The 23,861-nt window shown below is 44.6% G+C and overlaps 1 protein-coding gene across 5 annotated transcripts in view; it reads right to left on the reverse strand.

Annotated features, from left to right (window-relative positions):
- MYT1 (myelin transcription factor 1) overlaps positions 1-1,696 on the reverse strand; it is a 168,829-nt gene extending 167,133 nt beyond the window's left edge. For all 5 annotated transcript variants that reach the window (XM_028735455.2, XM_077929381.1, XM_077929379.1 and 2 more), the window contains exon 1: positions 1,557-1,696. In XM_028735455.2, the coding sequence (XP_028591288.2) occupies positions 1,557-1,632 (76 nt within the window). In that variant the 5' untranslated portion in view covers positions 1,633-1,696. The remainder of the gene's footprint in view (positions 1-1,556) is intronic.
- Between the last annotated feature and the right edge of the window lie 22,165 nt (positions 1,697-23,861).

Genomic DNA, 23,861 nt, shown 5'->3' on the forward strand with positions numbered 1-23,861 from the left:
ATTTAAAGAGAAGAATTCTACAGTGCATTAAATTAATTTTTTTTTTAAATAAATCAGAGTGGTTTTTATTTCCACCTAGATGTGAAAGGAGACTGCAGAAGTAGAAGAGTCATTACAAAAAAAAAAAATATTAAAAAAATGAAATAAATGTTTTGGCCTTTGTGAAGATCGCTGTAATTAAAAGAACAATGACTTTCTGCAGAGCCAGACATACAACTGTGAAGCTGCCGTGGTGCTTCTTAGAAACTCTTTTGTCATTTAGGCCTCAAACTTAATGCATTTGAAATTGGGTACCAACTTCTCTGCTTACCAGCTGGAAGAATGGAGGAGCAGGCTGGTGGGGAGGGGGGTCGAAATGGGGGAAAGAGAGGCAAGATTGTCCCTTATTTCTTTGTGGACAAGAAAACCGCCCTGTGCAGATGGGGAGACTTTCCTTAATGCCTCAGACGGCAATTAAGAACGCTTTGCCAAGAAGAAATAGCCCCGCATTAATATTGTATATGGAACAGCTGAAGGGCTGGAGTACATTCTGCCCAGCTCAGGCCCCTAGCAGATGGAACAACAAGACAGAAGGGAGGGGAGGGGAAGGAGGGGGGAGGAGAACCCATTTAATAACCCCCTTCTCTGAGATGTATACAATCACTCCCTTGGAGTAAAAAGTTCTTTGTCTACAAGAAATTTACAGTTGGAAGCTGATCTTTTTAATCTGATGATTTCCCTCCTCCCAAAAGCTGCCAACTTTTTTTTTTTTAAATTCCTTTTCAAATGATCTGCCTGGAAAACCCCAAAGCTTCTCCTGTGCTGTTGATTGCACAGGCAATCCTTCCCCATTCAAAAACCCACCGATCCTTATACACATTGTTTTAACTAGCGCTGAACAGGTTTCTTCCTGTTGAACTTTCAACAAGTTTACAATGGAAGGGTTTCACATTCTGGCACTACAAGAAAGGAAGGAGGAGGAAATAAGGAAACAAAGAAATCACCAAGAAAAACATTAGTTTGCCACTTTGATTTTACATAAATAACATTTGCAGAACAGAACGTAAAGCCAAAATTAAGAGTAAAGATTCAGTCACTGGAGGCTGCAATGAAAACTGCATTTAGCTTCCTAGTTCCTTCCCTCTTTTTCAAAATTCTTTTACAAGGTAAGAATCTTCATTTTGTACATGCAGTTCATTATTTGCTTCCTCCTCCACCAGTCACAAAACATGATGGGTACAGTTTTGAGTTTGCAGGCTGCAGTTCAGATCATGTCAAAACTTAAGCACCATTCCACCTCCCTACCCCGCCGAGAAAACAAACCCAGGTTCTGATTTTTAATTTGGGCTTGATCTCCTTGGCTAATTGACATCTTGTTGATCTACACACAGATTAATCCCCACGCCCAGCTGAAAGACACAAAGCGAGTCCCAGAAGTTGCTGCGCGGGGAGCAACTTGCGCAGGGCAAGGCAACAGATCCGTCAGTGAACGGCAGCAACGCTACAGGCAAAGCAAACAATAAACAGAAGAAGCCCAGAAAAAGTTAAAGAGATATCTTTGTTTGTTTAACACGCACCTAGGAATGTTCCACACAGCTTCATTCTTGCTTTCTTTTTTTTCCTGAGCACTATTTCCCTTGGAACAACAAGCATGAAAGCCAAGCACAACTGTTCAAGTCACACGCGCGGATACTTTCATTTCAAAAAAAGTTACAGCCCAGAGCAAAAACTTATGCATCCCGGAGGGCCTCCGAGGAAGGGAGGCCAGCCAATGGGAGCCTCCCAAGCTGCTAATTGCAAATCAAGGCAGCCAACAAAGCAGCCAATCGGGGGCCGGGCCGTTCCTGGGTGCACGCAGCTATTGAGACGGGAGACAATAGAACTGAGCTGAATGAAACTGAATGGGGAAGCAGACGCGGCTGCATGTTGATAGCAGCAGTGGCTCTCCGCAAACTCCTCTGCAAAGCGAAGGGCTGTCGCTCAGTGGCAGAGCATCTGTTCTGCATGCAGAAGGGCCCAAGTGGAGTCTTTGGTTCCTGCAGGTAGGGCTGGGGATGTCCCCACCTGAATCCCCGGACAGCTGCTGCCAATCAGTGCAGACAGGCTAGATGGATCAGTGGTACAAGGCTTGGCACAGGGTTATACAGTGGTACCTCGGGTTACATACGCTTCAGGTTACATACACTTCAGGTTACACACTCCACTAAGCCAGAAATAGTGCTTCAGGTTAAGAACTTTGCTTCAGGATAAGAACAGAAATTCTTTGGCTTCGGCGGTGTGGCGGCAGCAGGAGGCCCCATTAGCTAAAGTGGTGCTTCAGGTTAAGAACAGTTTCAGGTTAAGTACGGACCTCTGGAATGAATTAAGTACTTAACCCGAGGTACCACTGTATGCTCCAGAAAGCACTTAAGCTGGTATTTGCGTGGTCATGACAGCAATCTCAGTCGATGTTGATGCTGCAAGCTGTAGTGCAAGCTACGTAAGCAGTTATATTCATATTTAAAATAGAATACAAGCATGCATACAGCAATGGTTGCAATTAAAATTGCTGGCGATCTTCACCTGAAATCAGAAGAGTTTTGTATACTCCTGATTAGGCAGAAGCTACAGTTCAGATTTGGAGGGAAGAGAGAAATATCATGAAATAGTCCCCCCCCCCATCCCCAGTTTGTGTTGCCACAGAACTCCAGTTTGGGTTTTAATTTTTGTATGCCTCTCAAGACCCAGCTGATCTTGTCAGCAAAATGAAAAAACAACCAACCACTGGTTTTCTATTCAACATAGCACTAAAGTGCTGATTCCGTTGGCACAAAGATTTCTCCTTTTACAGTGGAACATTCTCCCCTTTTCTGTCTCCATCCACCCCCTATATCTGTTTAGGGTTGGCAGGGAGGTTGGTACAGTGCATCTCCACCCCCATCATCCAGCTGAGACACTGGGGTCCTGCTCTGAGGGCCTTGAGGCAGTTCCCTCAGCATGAGAAGTGAAGTTACAGGAAACCAAGAACAAACAAACCTATGGTCACATAAAGCATACTCAGAGCAGCTACTACTATGCCATAAGATCCACTGTCCTGTAATATCACATATGAGCTTTAACTACTGATGAAGCCCAGGACGGTGAAACAAGGCCAATATTCTGGAAATCCTTGTCTTAGACTCTGAAAGGATTCTGTGGAACTGTAACAAACTTTCATGTGGATTGTTTGGACCTTATGAACAGACAGGTGGAGTAGACACTATTACATGGATGGACTTTATGCATGAACTGACTACAGAATGATCTGATCCACTGAGTCTTCTGCTTTGTTCGTTTGTTGAACTTTATGAGTTACTTCCGTTGAAATTTATGATTTGATACATGAATAGAATACCTTATTTATCTAAGAACACAGCCGGTTATGTCTCGTGTCTTTATTAAGTTATAGGGAACCAGGCAGAGGGCCTTTTTGGCAGTGGTGCCCTCCCTGTGGAATGCTCTTCCATCGGATGTCAAGGACAGAAAGAAATACACAACTGTTAGAAGACATCTGAAGGCAGCCCTGTATCAGGAAGTTGTTAGTGTTTGGTGTTTTGCTGTGTTTTTATTATGTTGGAAGTCACCCAGATAGACTGGGGAAACCCAGTCAGATGGGCAGGGAATCACCACCACCACCATCATCACAATCATCATCATCTAGTGCTCCCCCTGGTGCCCTGCCCTCCCCTCCCCACCATCTCACTCTTCCTCTTTCCAGAAAGGAGCAGCAACACACCTGAAGGAGGGCAGGTTAGCACCACTCCATCTACTACTGCAAGGTGAGAGAAAAGTTTGAGCTGGGTCTGTTTAAAAACACACCACCAACACCACCGGAGGTTAAAACAAATTTAAGGCACTGCAAGATAGAAGCCTTTGCTGCTGCCTTAAAACGATCAAAGAGTCCTGCTAGCACATCTCTCTACCAGGTGCACCTCTAAAGGGAGGTTCATTGTCTCTTGGGACCTGGTTTTAGGGGTGTGGGGACTTCAAGCAGCAACAAGAAACTTAAATCTGTGCTTGCAAAGTGCAGACATCAGAGCTGGTCCTGCCATTAGGCAGAGTGAGGCAGCTTCCTCAGATGGCAGAAGATTGGAAGCACCACCAAGGTTCAGGAGGGCAGAGCTGTAGCTGCCACAGAGCCTGTGGGGCACCCACTAAGACAGTCTGTTTCCCTCAAGCACAAGAAAAGACACTGTCCAATTGCCAGTGATTTAGCCCTCATAATATCAGGTAGTTCCACTTGGGTGTTACATGCAGATGTTGAGATGGCAATGGGAGGTTACAGTATAAAAAGGTTCTTGAGAAGTCCACATTTCACGAAGGCCAAAGAACCATGAAGACCATTCACAGCAGTGCAAGTAATAATGCCCCACCATACAGCATGCAGATGTTCTGGGTTTACTAGTCATTCGGAGACTCTCAAATGACGCATTTCACCCCCTGTGTTGGCCAGGCTCCAAATGTTTTTGTACTGTAATGATAACTGCAAACCTTGAAGCATCTTCCATTTTGGGATGATGGATAACCCGAATGCAGCCAGTGCCCATTTCCACTGCCCATGTTGAAGGGAGACTCTGTACCATCTAGTCCTCGTCTCAGATAGCAAAATGTCTTAGGCTGGCCCTTGCAAACTCCAGCTACTAGTACAACAATAAATCGAGTCCCGGGAGTGAAAAATATATAATATTTTCTGTGACTTTCCTCCTGACTGCTGAGTACTCAGGACGGGGGGAGTGAAGGGTCTTATAATAAATCATTCTCTTAGGAGTGAATTATTATAAGAGTTGTACCTTAACTCATAGGCTGCAATCAATGTTTGTGAATAATAGCCACACATGTTTAGCACTCAAATCTTTTATTATTTTTGTATGCTGCAGGGGTGGGGCAGCCACTTTTGGGGGGGCGTCTGGGTTCAGAAGGGACGCGGGTGGCACTGTGGGTTAAACCACAGAGCCTATGGCTTGCCGATCAGAAAGTCGGTGGTTTGAATCCCCGCGATGGGGTGAGCTCCCGTTGCCCAGTCCCTGTTCCTGCCCACCTAGCAGTTCGAAAGCACGTCAAAGTGCAAGTAGATAAATAGGTACCGCTCCGGCGGGAAGGTAAGCGGCGTTTCCGTGTGCTGCTCTGGTTTGCCAGAAGCGGCTTAGTCATGCTGGCCACATGACCCGGAACCTGTACGCCGGCTCCCACGGCCAACAAAACGAGATGAGTGCCGCAACCCCAGAGTCGGCCACGACTGGACCTAATAGTCAGGGGTCCCTTTACCTTTACCTGGGTTCAGAACTAGCCAGACCTCTGCAGGGGCTGCTAACCCGGCAATCACCTGATGGTATATGATGAGTCCAATCCCTGCTGAAAGCAGTGTAGTTTGCAGAGCAGAGGTTTTGCATACAGGAAGTCCATGGGCCAATCCCTAGCTTCTCCCCATTTTTTTTTTTTTTTTTACTTTAGGTAGGCAGGCAAGCAAGACAGCTGCTTGAGACCTTGAAGACCTCTTGTCACCCAAAACAGCCAGTACAAGCCATGGGCAACCCAATGGACAGGCTCTGAACATTGCAACTCTACACTATCCCTGAAGTATCTCGAAAGTTCCCTAGCAACAGTTCAGCTCAGTCCAGCCCTCTTGCTGAATATGGCCTTCGTGTTTTGCATCACAAGGCTTTGTTTACAGTGGAAGGGGCATCTATTGTGGCCACCAACTAAAAAGCAGAGGGCAGCTTTCTCTCCTGAAGGACAGATGGCAACACTCCAACTTGGGAGGGGGGGGGGAAGAAAGAATTGTCTCTGGCTCAGAAAAGGAGTTCCTGCTAGCAAGGTGGCACTACAGTCTAGTAATGTATTTATTTAGGGGAAAGTTAGGGTCATTCATCAGGTCAGGAGAAGACTTTTGACTGCAGTGACTTTTAGATTGAGGGCTTGTGTCACACCAGTGACCCAGAGTTTGATGCTGCAAAGAAGAAAGGTTTGGTGGTGGAAGAAGAAGAAGAAGAGATATATCTCTTCCTTTTGACCATCCTTTGGCTTAGGGGTCCAGCTTGTCTTGGGGGCAGAGAGATCACGTTACACAAAAGCCCATTTGTGATCCTGTGGGCTCTGGAACACAAATCCTGCGTACAAGGAAGAGAACTGGCTTCTGTCCTTGCGGAGCAAAATGTGTCGGAGGCCCACCCACACCCCCTGTGTAATTTGGGTGGGAGGGTGAATGCAAACCGAAGGATAAAAATCTGCAGTTCGAGGGACAGGTGGTGACTGTAATCAGGGCCAGACACAAAGCTGATATTAACTGAAGGGGAATTTATTCCAGCAGGCCTTGGCTATGCATTTTCTTTGGTTGGAGTTTGGAAGAAAGGTCAGCCCCCACCCCTCCAGAAAAAAAGGAGGGTCAAGAGGCTAATTCACTCTTTTTGTACACAAGTCTTCCACTGAGCTCTTTGTCGAATGCATTCTCAACTTCTTAATCCTGATATGTTTTTGAAAGTAGGAGGTTTAGGAAGAAAACAGCTTTGCTGATGTTGTTTCTTAAATCTTTAAGTGCGCTTTCACTCCCCCTCTCCCACACATATTCATATCATCCTCTATTAGCAAAGGATGGGGAAAGTTGAACGAAAATCCTTGAATGACACAATTAGGATTATGTTTGGTATCAGTGCTGGAGCGGCCGCGATGCCAGACGGGTGCGAGTAAGTGGCAGGCCTGTCGATGGCAGGAAGATGTTGAGCCGGTTTCAAGAGTTGCTGTGAGTATTCCAGAGTTCAAGAGGTACAGGAGCTAGAAACTAGCAAGGAAAATCCTCGAGACTGATGTGTGGATGGCTGCCCTGATGCCCTCAGTAGATTGCTGCAGAATGACAGAAGAACATAAGCGTAAATGGTACTTAACATCTAACACATTATCTAAAGGTCTAAGGAGGTTCCTAATAATTGCTGGAAGTGAAACAGGTGGTTGGTTATTTTTTCAGGGGGGGGGGCAGACTTGCAAGAAAGCCAGGGTATCTTGGGGAAATGATAACATGACAAGATAAAAAGTATGTTAAAAGTGAGTATATAAAAAAGGCCCAAAGCGTTTCTGTTAGGGATTATAGGGGCAGAAATCCTGCCTCCCGAAATCTTAAAGTTGTTTATGTATGTATCTCTTTTAATGCTTTTGGGATTGACTCTACTGAGTTCTCTACAGATATCACCACATCATCTGCAAAAGCTTTTAATTTATATTGTCTTTGTCCCATCATTATACCTCTAATTTCTTGATTACATCTTATTCTTTATGCCAATGCTTCTAAAACTAATATAAACAATGTAGGTAACAACGGACAGCCTTGTCGCCTTCCTTTAGTAATTTTACCATTCTCAGTCAACCAGTAATTTTGCTGACTGTTTCGTATATATCGCCTTAACTCCCTTTATAAAAATGTCTCTGCAGTTTATATATTCCAAAACTTTAAATATAAAATCCCAGGAGACGTTATCAAATGCTCTATCCACATGCAAAAACATTAAGGCTGTTTGTTTTTTGTTTCTTACATGCAAATATTCTATTACATCAATTACATTCCTAATGTTGTCCTTCATTTGTCTTTCTGGCAAGAATCCAGCCTGGTCATAGTCCGACCTGCCATTGCCCACAGTCCAACCCGGAAGTGGCCAAGAGGACATATAGTCCAGCATCCTGTTCTCACAAGCAACAGCACTCTACCACTTGAGATTCCCGCCAAATGGTAGTAAGAGGTTTATGGCCTCTGTCCACGGAGGAAGGAGCGTCTCCACTCCCATCGTTCAGCCCGGACACTGTGATCCAGTGCCCAGGGCCTTCTGGCGGTTCCCTCACTGTGAGAAGTGAGGTTACAGGGAACCAGACAGAGGGCCTTCTCGGTAGTGGCGCCTACCCTGTGGAACACCCTCCCTTCAGATGTGAAGGAAATAAGCAGCTATCCTATTTTTAAAAGACATCTGAAGGCAGCCCTGTTTAGGGAAGTTTTTAATATTTAATGCTGTATTAACACTCGATTATGAGCCTCCAAGAGTGGCTGGGGAAACTCAGCCAGATGGGCAGGGTATAAATAAATTATTAATATTATTAAACATAGAATCATAGAGTTGAGAGGGAACCTGAGGGTCATCTAGTCCAACCCCCTCCAATGCAAGAATCTTTTGCCTAACATAACATGGGGCTTGAACCCAGGACCCTGAGATTAAGAGTCTCGCATATATATGGTATGAAAAGAAGAAAATTCATAAAGGGTTTGAAAACCACATCTTCCGAAGATCATTGATAAATGTATGGGACAGGTATATAAATTTGTTGGAACCTAAACTCCCCCACTGGATTTCACCTTTAGAAGTGATGCGCGTGAAAAAGATTAATATGAGGGGGAGGTGGATAACATATGGAGAATTGACAGTTAAAGAAGGGGGGAAATGGAAAATGAAACCCTATGAAGAAGTAAAAGAATTTGTTTATGATTGGTTGCATTACTATCAGGTCTGTGAAATGTTTAAAAAAGATTGTAAAGCATATGGATATGGTGAAAAAGAATCAAAATTTCAACTAGAGGTATTGAATAATGAGTATAAAAATCTGTCAAAAATGTATAAAATGTTGCTGGAGTGGTACACAAAAGATGAAGAGGTTAAATCGGTAATGATACATTGGGCCAGAGATTTTGGTTATAATATACAATATGATGAGTGGTCAAAATTATGGAACGAAAGACTAAAATTTACGGCATGTACTGCGCTAAAGGAAAATGTAATGAAAATGGTATACAGATGGTACATAACGCCAGTAAAACTAGCTAAAATGTATAAAACATGTAATAAGTGTTGGAAATGTAAAGAAAAAGAAGGGACATTCTATCATATGTGGTGGGAGTGCAAAAAGGTGAAAGGCTTCTGGGAAATGATATATAATGAATTGAAAAAGATGTTGAAATATACGTTTATTAAGAAACCGGAGGCCTTCTTATTGGGATTGGTAGGAAATGAAATAAGTAAGAAAGACTGTAAACTTTTTCAATACGCAGTTACAGCAGCGAGAATACTTCTGGCCCAAAAATGGAAACAGGAAGAAATACCGACGGTGGAAGAATGGAGATTGAAACTGACTGTTGGACAAACAGAATTGGACAAACTAACAGGGAAGATTTGGTATCAACAGGACCAAAAGTTCATCGAGGACTTGGGAAGATTTACAGATTATCTGAAAGGCATATGTGATGAACAGATAACGTTTGTTGGTTTTCAAGAGACTCTGTGAAAAATAGAGGAATATTGTTAAAAAGAGAATAAGATGAGGGAAGGAGATATTTAAAGGCAATACTAAGTTAAGAAATGCGTTAATAATATAGATGTAAACGAAAGATCGGCAGAGGAACTGAGGGAAGTAAAAAAAAAAGAGATGAATGTGTGATAAAATGTGAATTGATTGTATAAAAAAATTGTTTTTGGGAAAATGAATAAAAATATTATATTAAAAAAAAGAGATTATGAGTCTCATGCTCTACTGACTGAGCTATGCTCTCTTTTCTCATCCCACAATCAAATCAGGATGAAGGCTTGTTGAAGCCTGGACATAGTCTAGCCTCCATGTAAGCTTCATGCAAGCAAATCAGGATGAATTCTCAATGAACAGGCCATTTGGAGGAGCCCAGTCCTGGTGACTGAAGTCACATACTAGCTCAGCTGAGTATAGGCAGACCTAACATAAATACCCCAAAATGTTGGTGAGGAGGGGATGTAATCACTTCTGCAGAATGAAAGCTCACATCTGAGCAATTGTAAATCCCATGTTTAAATGCCAGTGGAACTTCCTTTGCGAAAAAACAAAAAAACCCTCTTCATCGTGCTGCACTCCCCTGTTGAAGATGAGAGGTGGCGTTGTGAAGGACTTCATGCTTGGAAAATGACTATAACAATTATATTGCAATTGAAAACTTTTGTTCTTCTCCCATCTTCAGCCTCCTGGGGCTTTAATGGAAGGCAGTTAAGTACCTCTTCTCTCCTCCCTGTTCCTGCAACCAAAGTGGCCAGACATTCTGCAAGGTCACTTAGCACCTCCACTTAGCGCATGCTTCTCATGCATGGGGGAGATTTCAAATTGCCGTGCATCTAGGGGAAAAAACAAACCACACACACACACACACACACACACACACGGGGACGAGTCTGACTTTTTATAATATTCACCACCTCTGAGAAAGGGAAGGAGTAAATTCATGGAGAACAAAGGGAATGGGGAGTCCTGCATTTCATGGATGGAGACTCAGAAGTTGGCAAGATTCAAAAAGGAAGCCAACCATTTGGAGAAAAGGAAGAACCAGCATGGTGTACTGCGTAGAGGTTTGGACCTGGAGTGTGTGTGTATCCATTAAGTCATAAGAACATAAGATGAGCTGTGCTGGATCAGGCCAAGGGCCCACCCACCCAGTCCAGCATTCTGCTTTCACAGTGAGGAGATGCCTATGGGAAGGTTGTAGGCAGGACCCAAGAACAAGAGTAAGGGGGGGGGAGAGAGACACTTTCCCAGCAACTGGCAGTCAGAGGCATAATAATAATAATAATAATAATAATAATAATAATAATAATAATAATTTATTGTTTATACCCCGCCCATCTGGTTTCCCCAGCCACTCTGGGCGGCTTCCAACAAAACATTAAAATACAGTAACCTATTAAACATTAAAAGTTTCCCTAAACAGGGCTGCCTTCAGATGTCTTCTAAAAGTCTGGTAGTTGTTGTTCTCTTTGACATCTGGTTGGAGGGCGTTCCACAGGGCGGGTGCCACTACCAAGAAGGCCCTCTGCCTGGTTCCCTGTAACTTGGCTTCTCGCAGTGACGGAACCACCAGAAGGCCCTCAGCACTGGACCTCAGTGCCAGGGCAGAACGATGGGGGTGGAGACGCTCCTTCAGATATACTGGACCAAGGCTGTTTAGGGCTTTAAAGGTCAGCACTAACACTTTGAATTGTGCTCGGAAACATACTGGGAGCCAATGTAGGTCTTTCAAGACCAGTGTTATAAGGTCTCTCCTCTTCTTGGAGTGGAGGGGTTGTGACTGGGAGCAGCTTTCTGCAGCAGCAGGGAGGCGTATTCGGCTCCCTGCTTCTGATTTGCCCCACTGCCGCGATCAAGCCCTTCAGCCAGCCAATAGGGCTGGCTGGTGAGCGGGGTTAGCTGCATTTAAGCAGCCGCGGCAGTGCTCTGTCCCCAGTCTGTTCCTTGCTTGCATCAGATCTGCGTATTGACCTTGCTATGGACTTCGGTTGGTTGCCTTGGTTGCCCAAGGGGCCTGGTAGGACTTTTTTATCCATTTGGCAAATTGGCACCAGCCTCTTGGTTTTTTCGTCTACCTGGTAGCAACTTGTCACAACATTCTGGTATTGGCGGTTATGCAGTGGAATATGTATGCTGAGTTGGAGGATTGGGTATGCGCCATCATCTACCCCTCCTCTTTTGGGTATTCTGTTAAAGGAATCCGGCGGTCATGGATCCTGTCCGATCCTGCTGGTGGCTAGGGCATTGGCACGACCCCTGGTGACGTCATGGGAAGCTTCCAGTTGTATTTGCATCAAGAAGCTCCTCCCACTGGTTGCTAACCTGAAATGACTCCTTGTGGAGCGGGGTGGAGTCATGGATGTTGGTTTCTGCTTTCCTTCACTGTGCAGCGAAAGGGCTTGTCACGAGACAGGTGTTTACATTCCACAGTCTGTACTGTTGGAGTTTCTCACGGGAAAGGGAGACTGGATGTGACGTACACTGGTTTCCTGTTTTTCACTGGGTGATTCTCTCCAAGCTGCCGAGGAGAGAGGATGCATTTTCTGCTCCGGCAGAGGCAAGATGTCTTTCTGTAATATATCAGCTTTAAACTGTAAATAAAGCAATATAGAGTATGTAGTACGTACTCCTCATCCTTCCGCTGGGCACGGGACTCCGCTTTACACCAACACGTGGTTATGGGCCCAGAAGTCGAATCGGAGTGCCGGCAAAGCATCGGAATGCAGAGGGACGGATCGGATTGGAATCTGCTCTGCGCGTAAAAGTGATTGATGAGGTATGTACTACTGCTCCGGGCAGCCTGCCAGCTTCTAGTTAATGGCTTTATGGCTGGACTTTGAACTTTTAAAGCCGTTTTGCCGGGAATAGGCAAAAGGCTCCCAGGCACAAGTTACTATGCTGGGGAAATCGAAAGTAACTTTTAAAAGCGCCTTTGGAATGAAGGCAGCTGCAGCAGTGACGCAGCAAGATTTAAAGCAGCATATATGACGCTGAAGGCTAATGCCAGAGTCATGATGGCCCTTCAGGATGCTTGTGGGATTCCTAAGCTCAACAAGAAGAACTATGCGGACTGGGTTTTGTATGCAGAGGCAATTCTGCGGAAAGAGGGTTTGTTTGAGGTGATTACAGAAACCCCCCCCAGCTCCAGTTACAGATGCATGGAAAGCTAAGGATTCCAAAGCACGGGGAACACTTACATTGATAGTATCCCCAGAAGAGCTCTGTCTATTGCGTGATAAGGCCTCAGCCAGAGAAATTTGGGAATCTTTGAGAGAGGCTCACTTAAGGACAGAAGCTGGATCTACTATGTTTTACTTTAACAAGCTGCATAATATGGCTCTTGCTGAAGGTGGAGATGTGCGTTTACATCTGATGGAGATGCAAAATCTGAGACATGAGCTGCAACAGAGAGGACTCAACTTTCCAGAGGCTGTGTATTCTTTCATGATACTACAATCTTTGGGTTCAGGTTGGGAGTCTGTTGCAACCCAGATTGCTGTGCAGCCAACAGCTCAGCTGACAGTGGACTTTGTTACTGCCGTGATTCAGAATGAAGCAGATCGCCGGGGTGCTAGCTGCATGGGCAAGGGGGAGTCTTCACAGACGTCATCCCATAGTGCAGTGGAACCACCAGATGGCGCCAAAGCTTTGAAGGCAGTGAAATGCTACTCATGTGGACGTCTAGGCCATATGAAGAGGGAATGCAGATATCCCAAGGCCAAGACAGAGCAGCGCAGCGAAAGCTCATCGCGTGGAAAAGGCCGAGGCAAAGGCAAAGGTCCGGTGTCTAGGACAACGCAGCACAAGGCTATGGTTTCACGCTTCACTCCAAAGGTTGCAGAGGTCCAGAAGACGTCTAGATCTTTCTTCGTTGTTGATTCGGCGGCGACCCACCACATGTGCAACGATAAGAGACTGTTTGTGTCTTTTACACCGCAGGAAGGTGCGATTCACCAGGCGGATGACCACACGATTCCCAGTAAAGGCTACGGAACTGTTGTTCTTCACAGTTTGGACTTATCGATACAGAATGTCCTTTACGTGCCAGACGCCAAACATAATCTTCTCAGCGTAGGACAGCTAATTGAGCGGAACATTGACGTGTCCTTCAAGAACAGGAAGTGCATCATCACAAAGAAAAATGACTATGTATTGCATGCTGAATATGTTGATCGTTTGTTTGTTTTGTATTATGATGATGTTGTGCAGGATGACACTTGTTGCATTGCAGGTTCTAACAAAAGTTTGCATGCAGAATGTATTCATGATTTTCATCGAAAATTTGGTCATTTGCATTTTGAGGCAGTATCTAAAATGCCTGCCTTGGTTGAAGGTATGACTATTAAACCCTGCAAGTACCACATGAAGTGCAAAGCATGCGCAGCAAACAAGGTGAAAATGGCTGCGAAAGGTAAGGTGTCTAGTAGGCAAGCTACGGAACCATACCAAATTGTTCATGCTGATTTGGTTGGACCACTAGCGCCCTCTTTGGGTGGAAATAGGTACTTCATGGTTCTCATTGACGCATTTTCGAGGTATATTTTTGTGTACAATCTCAAGCAGAAATCAGAGGCTTTTCCTAGGTTCAAGGAATTCTGTGCTTGGTTGGAAAATGTGCATGGTAAGAAGATAAAGACTCTTTTCAGTGATCGCGGGGGAGAATTCACTTCTCAGCAGTTTGAAGCTTTTCTGACTGAGAAAGGAATTCAACACGATTTGTCTAGTCCTCGCTCGCCATGGCAGAATGGACTTGCGGAACGGGCAAATCAGACATTGCTTCAAGGGTTAAAAACCTTGCTGCATGATGCCAATCTTCCAGAGAGTTATTGGGCCGAATCTCTCTCGTGTTTTGTTTACAGTTACAATCGCAGGTTATCTTCAGCGATTGGTTGTACCCCCTATGAGAAGATGTTTGGCAAGAAGCCATACATCAAACACATGAAAATTTTTGGTTCTGACATGTGGATTCATTCACCACAAAACTCCAAGTTAGACAAGCGTGGTTTGCATGGTATCTTTCTAGGTTATCAGAAAGGGTCTTACAGAATAATGATGACTGACTCTAAGACAATAAAGCTCACGAGAAGTGTTGAGTACAATGCAAAGTGGGGGGAGAATGTGGGAATTTTCCAATGTTATCCTGATGATGGTGATGAGACTGAGGGTAGTCAAAAGCAACCACAACAACCCACACCCACTGATGAAGGTTCTGAGTCTGAATCTGAAACTGAATTGGGTGATTCAGAGGATTTCAAGAGTGCGAAAGCCTCTATGCGACCCTCTGAAAGCTCTGATCAAGAATTGGAGGAACCATTGTTCACAATAGGTCGTTTTTCTCCTAAGAAGGAAGAGGAGAGTGTTGAGGACTTAAGGCTAATTCGTAGGTCACAAAGAGCCACAAAAGGCAAACCTCCAAAGAGATTTGCTGATGAATTTGCTACGATAGCAGTAACAGCTGTTAAAAGCTCCAAGAAGGTATTTGAACCTTCAAGTTTCCAAGAAATCCAGGGTTTGGATTCAAAGGAAGCTGAGCCATGGTTAAATGCCATGAAGGCTGAGCTTGATTCCTTAGAAAGGAACAAAACATGGGAGCTAGTTCCAGTAGTTCCAGGAATGAAACTGCTTGGAAGCAAATGGGTCTTCAAAGCGAAGACAGATCAAAATGGCAAGATAGTCAGACACAAAGCCAGATTGGTAGCCAGAGGTTTTGCACAGGTACCAGGTGAAGACTATCACGAGACCTACTCACCCACAGTGAGGTATGAAAGCATTAGGCTTATGCTCAAGCTAGCTGCAGAGGAAAATCTACACATTAGTCACCATGATATTAATACAGCTTTTCTGTACGGATCTCTAGATGAATCACTTTATATGCTTCCACCTGATGGCGTACAGGTAAAACAGGGATTTGTTTGTGCTCTGAAGAAATCCCTTTATGGTCTCAAACAAAGTGCACGGTGTTGGCACACAAAACTCACTGAAGTATTGTTTTCTCTAGGTTTTCAACAAGGGAAAGCTGATCCATGTGTATTTGTCAAAGAGGAGGGGCAAAAGAAACTGTACTGTTTGTTTTATGTTGATGATTTATTATTCTTTTGGAAAGATGTCGCAATGTACAATAACGCCCTAGCTCAACTGAAAGAGCACTTTGACATGAAAGATCTTGGTGAGGTAAACAACTACCTATCTCTGGAGATAGAGAGAAATCAAGATGGTAACATTCTAGTACACCAGTCACGGAAAATTGCTGATGTGTTAAGCAAACTAAACCTGATGGATGCTAACCCTGTAGACACACCGATGACAACAGGTTATCAGGTAGATGACACTGAAGAAGCATTTTCTGACACTACACTATACAGAAGTGTGCTAGGCAAGCTAAACTTCATTGCCAGATGTTCAAGACCAGACATTGCTGTTAGCTGTAATTTGCTAAGCAGACAAGTCAACAATCCTAGTGTCAAGGATTGGAAAGCTCTGAAACGCATAGCGCGGTATTTGAAAGGCACTATGCATTACAGACTGAGATTTAACAATCAGAAGTCTGGTGGTCTTGAAATATTTGCAGATGCAAGTTTTGGAAGTGACACTACAGACAGGAAAAGTACGTCTGGAGTTTGCTACATGTACAATCAGGGTCTGTTTGATTGGTCATGCAAGAAGCAAACAACAGTTAGCTTAAATACTTGTGAAGCTGAACTGAATGCACTGTCTTATTCACTTAAGGATTGTGAATGGTTGATACAATTGTGCAAAGATATGAAAATTCCTGTCAAATGTCCAATCCAGGTTTACCAGGACAACAAAGCATGTTTGGCTTTGCTGAAGTCTGAAGGTTGTAAGCAAAGCACGAAGCACTTGCAATTAAAGTTGCAGCATGCTAGGGAATGTATTCAGAAGGGACTCGTAACGGTGTCCTATATGCCAGGTAATGAAATTCCTGCTGATGTATTGTCCAAGATTGTGTCAAGGGATCAACACTGTACCTATGTGCAGAAGTTGGGTTTGTACTGATATTGTACGAACACGCTGCCCAGTGATGTTCACAGAAAGGGGGAGGATGTTGGTTTCTGCTTTCCTTCACTGTGCAGCGAAAGGGCTTGTCACGAGACAGGTGTTTACATTCCACAGTCTGTACTGTTGGAGTTTCTCACGGGAAAGGGAGACTGGATGTGACGTACACTGGTTTCCTGTTTTTCACTGGGTGATTCTCTCCAAGCTGCCGAGGAGAGAGGATGCATTTTCTGCTCCGGCAGAGGCAAGATGTCTTTCTGTAATATATCAGCTTTAAACTGTAAATAAAGCAATATAGAGTATGTAGTACGTACTCCTCATCCTTCCGCTGGGCACGGGACTCTGCTTTACACCAACAATGTATTGCTGTTTTATCCAATGGCTAAGCCAATACTAGGGACGTGGGTGGCACTGTGCATTAAACCACAGAGCCTAGGACTCGCCGATCAGAAGGTCAGCAGTTTTAATCCCCATGACGGGGTGAGCTCCCATTGCTCAGTCCCTGCTCCTGCCAACCTAGCAGTTTGAAAGCACGCCAAAGTGCAAGTAGGTAAATAGGTACTGCTCCAGTGGGAAGGTAAACGGCGTTTCCGTGCGCTGCTTTGGTTTGCCAGAAGCGGCTTAGTCATGCTGGCCACATGACCCGGAAGCTGTACGCCGGCTCCCTCGGCCAACAAAGCGAGATGAGGGCCGCAACCCCAGAGTCGGCCACGACTGGACCTAATGGTCAGGGGTCCCTTTACCTTTTAAGCCAATACTACTCACATGCTGTAACCAATAAAGTTGTGGCCTTATTTTGCCCATTAACTATAAATAATGTGTCTTTGTGTCTTATTATGCGGGTGGCGGGTCCTCAACTCACAACGCCTTCAGCACTGAAGATGGAAGACTGTGGTCAGTAGCCACAGATAGGCTTATCCACCATGAATTTGTCTTATCCTCAAGCTTGACAGGGCTTCTTCCACATTTCAAAGCAAGGTCTTTCCCACCTGGATATGTTGAACCTGGGACCTTCTACATGCAAAGCATTTGCTCTCCCATTGAGTTGTAGCCCTCCCTCATTGATCAAGGCAGGTTAATCCCTTCTAGACCCCAGCTCTTATCTGCCAGTATCCGTTCCTGATCCCGAGGAGTGAGCTTTCAAATCCACTGATTGAGAGCATCCAATCCGATAGCGCTGACCCATCACACTGTTTGCTGCCTCGCAGAAACAAAGGAGGTTGCTTTGAGAAGCAGGAATTAATTGCTGCTTTGATCAGCTCTGATAAATCTTCCTCTGAAGTGCTGTGTTTTAAGGCCTGGGTATCATTTTTGAGAAGGCAGGAATCCTGAGTATATGGCAATAGATTGTTGTTGTTTAGTCATTTAGTCGTGTTCGACTCTTTATGACCCCATGGACCAGAGCACACCAGGCACTCCTGTCTTCCACTGCCTCCCGCAGTTTGGTCAAACTCATGCTGGTAGCTTCGAGAACACTGTCCCACCATCTCGTCCTCTGTCGCCCCCTTCTCCTTGTGCCCTCCATCTTTCCCAACATCAGGGTCTTTTCCAGGGAGTCTTCTCTTCTCATGAGGTGGCCAAAGATAGCCCAGGCTTTCCACAACTTTATGCCCCCCAGATGTTTTGGGCAACTTCTATCAGCCTCAGTCAGCATGGAGCTGTCACCCCAAACATCTGATGAGCACAAGGTTGGGCAAGTTTGAGGAGGTCTGATGTGAGCAAAATTTGATCAGGTTGGAACCACAAAAATCAATTCCTCCTCCATCTCTAACCGTAACTTGTAGCCACCGATAGCCTTGCACGCCACAGATTTGTCAAATCTCCCTTTACAGCCTCTTACATTTTTTTGTCCATAATCACATCTTGCAGTAGCTGCGTTTATTATGGATGGTGTGTGCCTATATTTTTATTGTCATGATTTAGTTCTCAGAAGTATTAAAAATCCAAGGGATTTTCTGCATCCCAGATGATGTATTTATGACTTCGGCCAAATCAATCGATACATGATATTCACTTGCATTAGAGACCTGTTTCTCAACGCTGCATTAAAAAAATTAAAAGCAATCGAAACAATGCGTCTAGGTAGCCATGATTACAATGTGGTCTCAGTAAGTTTATTTTGGGATGTCTATAATGAGCTGAGCCAAAAATGGACTGGTGCCCTACCTTGAAATGGATATTGATAAACAGGAGATTGGAAGGTAATGTTGAGTGGGTTAACAGTCTGTCCTTCTTCCCAGGAAACTCTGAGATTTGCAGCTCTGGGAGGAGAAAAGGGGGTTTCCTCACAACTCCCAGCACCCTTAACAAACTACAGCTCCCAGAATTCTTTGGGGGGGGAGCCATGACTATTTAAAGTGGCACCATAGTGCTTTAAATGTATGGGCATAATGCAGCCTACATGAGAAACCTGTTCTTTGCAGAATCCTTTGCATATTGGTTAACATCTCCAGACTCATTCACAAAACCAATGCAATATAAGCACAATCTCATATGGGCAGACTCAAGGCACGTTCCCCCCCCCCTTTTTAACCAACACAAGGCTACTTTTTCCTTCCAGGCTTACTATTAGTGCCTTCATTTAATTCTCTCCCTTTCTCAGATCCCTCCCCACCCCCACCCCGCCGCTCATTACTTTACACTAAAAAATATAGAGGAATAACAAGTCCAGGCTGTTGAGTTCAACCTGATAGGCACTGTCAAAGCTGTCAGAGGGTGGTGACAATAAACATTTCAGCTGCCTATCAATTTTGCCGCAATAAAAAAAGTCTTGACCCTGAAAAAATCGGGTTCTGCCATAATGAATGCTTTGTCTCCAAATATTTGCATTTTAGCTGACAAGGCTCACTTTCTGCTTTCTCTTTTTTTAAAAAAATACAGTCATAAACAATCTGCCTTAAAAACTAGATTGCTAGGAACTCAGATGAGGAATGAGAGTTGTCTCCCCCCCGCCACGTTTTCCTCTTCCAGCTGCTTCTCATCCAACTCTATATCCAGGATATTTCACACATTATTTCTTGTGATACATATGACATGATCATCCATGTATCTTTGGGTGGATGGATGGAGGGGATCTCCAGAGGCAATTGACTACGGTAAGTCTGCCCCCTTTCCCCGCCATCATTTTGCCAGATGCGCTATTGCTCAGTGTGGTACAGACTCTCCGATCTCTAATCCCTGGAAATTTCATTCAGCTACTCCTCTGGCTTTTGAGATTCCACTCGGCTTTTCACACGTTCTTGCAAACATGAGAGCTGGATGCTCTTCAAAAAGCTGGAAAATGCATGGGCAGATGACGCTCTCCTGTTGTTTTGTGGCCAGTCTCTTCAATGTGGGGTCCTGTCTTTTGCCAATCACCCTAATTTCATTTAAGCAACAGTGCAGAGTAGGTGAAAGAGAATTCCTACTTGGCCCCAGAGCAACCAGTAACACCTACACTGTTGTGGAATTTTACCCAATCTTGATCCAGAGTAGATTCCAATGTATAGTTAGCAGAGTAAAAACTTAAACACGTTGCAGGATTCCAAAAAAATAGACCAGAGGCAATTAATTTCATCCAGCAGAGTCTTACTGCTACTGAAGGTAACTGAGCAGTATGGTCACAGATCCAATACATTTAGGATTGGCACTGTCCATAAGAAATCCAGTTGCAGCAGACTTACAATAACTTATAATAAGTCTAAACCTTAACACTAAGCATACTACAGTGGTACCGCTGGTTATGAACTTAATTTGTTCTGGAGGTCCGTTCTTAACCCGAAACTGCTCTTAACCTGAGGCGCACCTTCGCTAATGGGGCCTCCCGCTGCAGTCGCATCACTGGCGCATGACTTCGGCTTGCATCCTGGGGCAAAGTTCGCTATCAGGAGCACCTACTTCCATGTTAGCGGAGCTCGTTACCTGAAGTGTTTATAAGGAGGATGGTACATAACCTGAGGTTGCACTGTATGTACAGAATGCCACACCAGAAGGAAAAGAAAGAGAAAGAGAAAGTGAAATCCAGGCTCCTTCTGGCCTTATTATCATAGTCAGCATGACCTTGACTGAAAAAGATAAGAGAACCAGTTTAAGCCAGCTGTACTCAGCTTCTCTGAAGGAATAACCCAAACATCATGAACCTTCTGCTTGTTTTTTTCACACAGAGAAGCTTCCAGAACCCTCTTGAATTAATTAGAACAGGAAAGATCTCTACACATCACATCAATACTTTCTGCACTAAGGAATGCAAACAGTCTTCTCTAGGATGGGAAGCTGGTAGTTGTGAAGATCTCCACCCCTTAGAGCAGCTGGTATGCTGGTGTGATGTGCACATGCAAGCTCTGTCTATCGCCTCCCACTGGAAATGGCCTCAGTGCCTCCCCCTTTCCCATCCCCCCCACTCAGGCTTGGGGTGATGGGGAGTGTCTATTCCTGCAGAAAAGGATGGCAATTCACACACAAGCCCACACACAGTTGTCACACACACATGTGCACACACCAAGAACTCAGCTACATTAGTGTTTTTTTTTTTAAGTGTTTTGAATGTATTACAACACTATGGCACCAGATGCCATAGTGTTAATAACAACAACAATGTCAGGGAATGGTGTGAAGATGAGGACTGGGGAATGGATTCTATGCAGACCAGCTTCTTCCCGATGGAGAGCTGGAGGCGGAAGAGTCGCCCCCCCCCCTTTGTCCACAGCGTGTTCAGAGAGAAAGAGAGAAGCTAAACAGCTTAGGGAGGAGTTACCCAGCTATGAGATAATGACAAGGGAACCAGAAGGGAGGGGGCAACTAGTTGAGATGTCACTTGAGAGTGTGGGGGACCCCCCCTCACCACGGACTCGTAGGTCCGAATGTATCAGAGAGCAAAGGAGTCAGAGGGAGGAGGGAGGTGCCTAAAATGCTGCGGAAGTCAGAAGGAGGATTTAGAGTAGCCAACTAGCCACCCTTGCAGAGCGCTGTGTATTTGTCCTTGCAACATGATGCTGTAATAAAAGGACTATAAATATATCAACTGCTCGTTAATTCTTATCTGTGAAGTTACCAAAGGGAGAGGAGGACTCTCTATGCCTGACAAACAACAACAACAAAATTATTTGTACTCCACCCATCTGACTGGGTTGCCCCAGCCATCTCTGGGCGGCTTCCAACATATATAAGAACATAAGAAAACATTAAAAAAAACCTTCCCTATACAGGGCTACCTTCAGATGTCTTCTAAAGGTTGTATAGTAATAACAACAACAACAACAACAACAACAACAACAACAACAACAATAATAATAATAATAATAATAATTTATTATTTATACCCCGCCCATCTGGCTGGGTTTCCCCAGCCACTCTGGGCGGCTTCCAACAAAGTATTAAAATACAGTAGTCTGTTAAACATTAAAAGCTTCCCTAAACAGGCTGCCTTCAGATGTCTTCTAAAAGTCTGGTAGTTGTTCTTCTCTTTGACATCTGGTGGGAGGACGTTCCACAGGGCGGGTGCCACTACCAAGAAGGCCCTCTGCCTGCTTCCCTGTAACCTCGCTTCTTGCAATGAGGGAACCGCCAGAAGGCCCTCGGCGCTGGACCTCAGTGTCCGGGCAGAACAATGGGGGTGGAGAAGCTCCTTCAGGTATACTGGGCCGAGGCCGTTTAGGGCTTTAGAGGTCAGCACCAACACTTTGGATTGTGCTCGGAAACGTACTGGGAGCCAATGTAGGTCTTTCAAGACCGGTGTTATGTGGTCTCGGCAGCCGCTCCCAGTCACCAGTCTAGCTGCCGCATAAGTATAGTTACTTATCTCCTTGTCTCTGGGGTTGCATAACTCCATACCCTCCAACATTTCTCTGATGAAAATAGGAACGTCCTAAGGAAAAGCAGGACATTTCAGGCTCAAATCAGAAACTGGGATGGCTTCTGTAAATCTGGGACTGTCCCTGGAAAGGGTTTGCCCTGCTGCTCTGGTGTACAGGAGAACAGAACTAGATGGGCCTTGGTTCTTCTTATGTTCTAATGGTGATCAGTTGCTCCAGAAAACCTTCATTTTGACTTAAGCAAATGGGCACAAATAGTAAAACCTGTACCAAACCTTAATTGCTCATCGTCTAACATTGTGTATGCCATCAAATGCCAACAGTGTCCTTCAGCTCTCTATATTGGACAAACAGGCCAAACCTTACGCCAAAGAATAAACGGACATAAATCTGACATCAAGAATCACAAGACAGAGAAACCAGTAGGAGAACACTTCAATCTCCCAGGACATTCTATACAAGATCTCAAAGTAGCTGTTTTACTACAAAGGAATTTCAGAAATAGACTGGAAAGAGAAGCTGCTGAATTGCAACTCATTACCAAACTTAAAACCATGGAGAGACCTGGTCTGAACAAAGACATTGGATTCTTATCTCATTATACATGACAAAGCCATTTTCCACGTTCTCACCCCTTGCTTTTTCCTGTAAGACCTATTGCAGTCGTTAAGAGTCGTCAACAGGCTCATCACAGCTATCTGCCAATCACCCATTCCCACCACCCTTCTGAGTAATACCCCTCCCCACCTTCTCACTATATAGAAGGATCTGGCAACTTCTGTTTCAGTGTATCTGAAGAAGTGTGCATGCACACGAAAGCTCATACCAAGAACTAACTTAGTTGGTCTTTAAGGTGCTACTGGAAGGAATTTTTTTTGTTCTGTACCAAACCTGTAGTTTAATCACTGCGAAATCTGATTCAGTGGGGAAACCTTGTTTCCGGGCCAGGCATGGGGTGTGTGTGTGTGTGGAGAGAAGACGTGTCTCTCTTTTCACAGTTTCTGTCCCCTTCTTCCTCCTCCCACAAGGGGCAGAGTCAATGGCAGGAAATTGTCACTTTGCCTAGAAGAAACTCACAATGTTGGCCGGTGGGTGGATTTTGCAGTTTTCATCTCTGAAAAGCTGTGCTTGCTGGCAGTCGTGGGGGAATAAATATCCCCCTTGGCACACATCCACAAATGCTTAGGAAAATATCATGCTTTGTTCATGTGCCAGAAGAGGATGTTGTTATCAGAGTCATGGAAAGATTTTCCGCTCGCCCCTGTTTGAATTAGGATTAAAAGATATAGGAAATTGCTGGGGAAAGGAGGAGAAACCCAACCAGGGCTCTGAAAAAAAAGGCTAAGGAGAAAGAAAAGTAGTAACATGAAGAACTGAAAGAACAAGGAAAGAAATTACAGCTTGGGTTTTTATCTTTTGTCAAAGTCAAAACGACATTTTCTTTAAAGGTTGGCATGTTCTTAAGTATAGCCTTAACGGGTGAAGGAAATGAGTGGTTTAGAAAGTTACAGAGGAAGCCAGATAGATCTGGATGAGTCAGGTCTAAGAAGTAATCCTTGCTTCCCAAAAAACTATGCTGTGTCATGTTAGTTGTACCTCATCATCCATCGGGACATCAGGATGACTCAAGGGCCTTCCCTGATGTTATGCTGGTGGGGTTGAAGATGACTCACCCCTGAGCTACTCAGGTAATGTTAAAATCTTTGGCAGTGGTGGCTGGTGCCATTGGGACTGGTAGGGCGGAAGTCAGGGAGCCATTAGAAAGTCAGTGGGAATTCGCAAAATCCATGG

This window comes from Podarcis muralis, chromosome 5 (assembly GCF_964188315.1).
Source record: "Podarcis muralis chromosome 5, rPodMur119.hap1.1, whole genome shotgun sequence".
Lineage (NCBI taxonomy): Eukaryota > Metazoa > Chordata > Lepidosauria > Squamata > Lacertidae > Podarcis > Podarcis muralis.